Source organism: Nicotiana sylvestris, chromosome 6 (genome assembly GCF_000393655.2).
Source record: "Nicotiana sylvestris chromosome 6, ASM39365v2, whole genome shotgun sequence".
Taxonomy (NCBI): Eukaryota; Viridiplantae; Streptophyta; class Magnoliopsida; order Solanales; family Solanaceae; genus Nicotiana; species Nicotiana sylvestris.
Window position 1 is genome coordinate 164,092,269 of NC_091062.1, and position 1,933 is coordinate 164,094,201.

The 1,933-nt window shown below is 38.7% G+C and overlaps 1 protein-coding gene across 1 annotated transcript; it reads right to left on the minus strand.

Annotated features, from left to right (window-relative positions):
* Positions 1–562: 562 nt before the first annotated feature.
* LOC104229937 (uncharacterized) lies at positions 563–952 on the minus strand. The gene has a single exon (XM_009782669.1). It carries the CDS (start codon positions 950–952, stop codon positions 563–565), a length of 390 nt encoding a protein of 129 aa, XP_009780971.1.
* Positions 953–1,933: the final 981 nt, after the last annotated feature.

A 1,933-nucleotide genomic window follows, 5' to 3' on the forward strand; every position in this document is an offset into this window, starting at 1 on the left:
AACATTTATCAAGAACCGGATTCCTCTTGGCTTCTTTGTCAAAGTTGTTATTGTACTGATATTGCTTTAGGAGAGGGAAATCCTTGATGAAGTGTCCTGGCTTGCCAAATTTATGATAGAGGTCATAATTTCTTGGTTTACTAGAGCTTCCTCTTTTCGGAATGCATTTATTCCTGCGAACCATTTTCTAAAATCTTCTTGGCAAGTAAGCTATATCACCGTGCTCACCAGTTGATTCATTGTTGTCCATCTTTAGGACCAGGTTCTTCTCTCTCTTGGGCTCTCTTATTTCATTTTCCTTCTTTTTCTTTATTTCATAAGTTTTCAAGTTTTCAACAAGTTCATCCATTGCCAGTGTCTGCAAGTCCATCGCCTCTGTAATGACCTTTACTTTGCTTTCCCAAGAACTGGGCAGTACACTAAGGATTTTCCTAACAAGCTTGTTTCTCAGAATATTTCACCAAGAGAGTGAAGCTCATTGATGATTGAGGCGAATCGAATGTGCACTTGGATGGATTCATCATCTTTCATTCTGAAAAGCTCATATTCAATTGTGAGCATATCAATTTTGGATTGCTTCACCTGTATTTGTTCCCTCGTGAGATGTCCGAAGAGCCTCCCAGATTTCTTTTGCTGATTGACATGCTAATATCCTGTTATATTCATCAGGACCAATACCACAAACACGAATTTTCTTTGCACAAAAATTCTTTTCTATGGCCTTTCTATCAGCATCATTGAATTCCTTCCTCATATTGGGAATGGCTACAGTTGGGTCGCCAAGGTTCTTGGTAGGGACAAAGGGTCCGTCACATATGACATCCCATAGCTCAGAATCTTCAGCCATGATGAAGTCGTTCATCCTAGTTTTCCGCCATCCATAATATTGGCCGTTGAACTTTGGAGGTCTGTAAGTAGACTGGCCTTCTTCGAAGTTTGGAGGAGCAGCCATGATGATCCTTTCTAGGTGTTAACCTGATAGAAAGAACCTGTTCTGATACCAATTGATAGAATATAAGGGTCCACCAAACTCTATAGAGAACTAGGTTCTCTACCAGGTTCAATAGAACACACACACAACAATAAGTAAATGACAAGAGGAATTTAACGTGAAAAATTCCCAGCTCAACGGGATAAAAAACCACGACCTGCACTTGTAGGATTTCAACTTCACTACTGAGCAACTTTTAGATTACAATCTATGCAAACTAGGAATTAAACTCTTAATCCCTTACTAACTTATAACATACCTATTACAAGCCACTTTGTAATACCTCTATTACAAAGACTTCACAACTTGACTTACTCTAGCCAAGACTCAAACACACAGGTTTAAGATTTACAAAAAGGTTTCCTACACATTGCTTCTATGTAAGCTAAGTAGGAGTTACAAGTAAGAACATTAACAAAGTTACAACTCAACTAAGGACATATAATAACTTGATGTGGGAACTGGTCCATAGTTGTTTTGTTCTTTGTTCTTGAAGCACTTGAGAGTTGCTCGTTGGATGGTCACGTGAGTGAGCTTGAGTGAAATCTCTAAGTGTTCAAGTAAAGTGTTTTACCTTCCTTGATGTTAATAATACATGTGTGACATCACTTACTATGATGTAAGCAAGGTAGGTAAAAAGTCTTCCGCAGAAAGTTGACTGCTATACTATTCCTGTACTGTAGCGTGTGCAGGCAGCAACTTTCCAGCTGGAGAGTTGACTTCATACAATCACCTCGGGAACTGGTAGGGACCTGTTCCCTCAGCTGTTCCTTCTACTTTGAGGAGTTGAACCATATCCCAAGGTGGAACCTTGTGATATTAAGGTCTTGAGAATGTGTGACAGATTCCTTATTTGGTTCTTGATAGTAAGTTTGTTAGATCATCAAAACATAAAACAAAGTACCTATGACCAAGATACTTGTAACCTATCATAAATACATT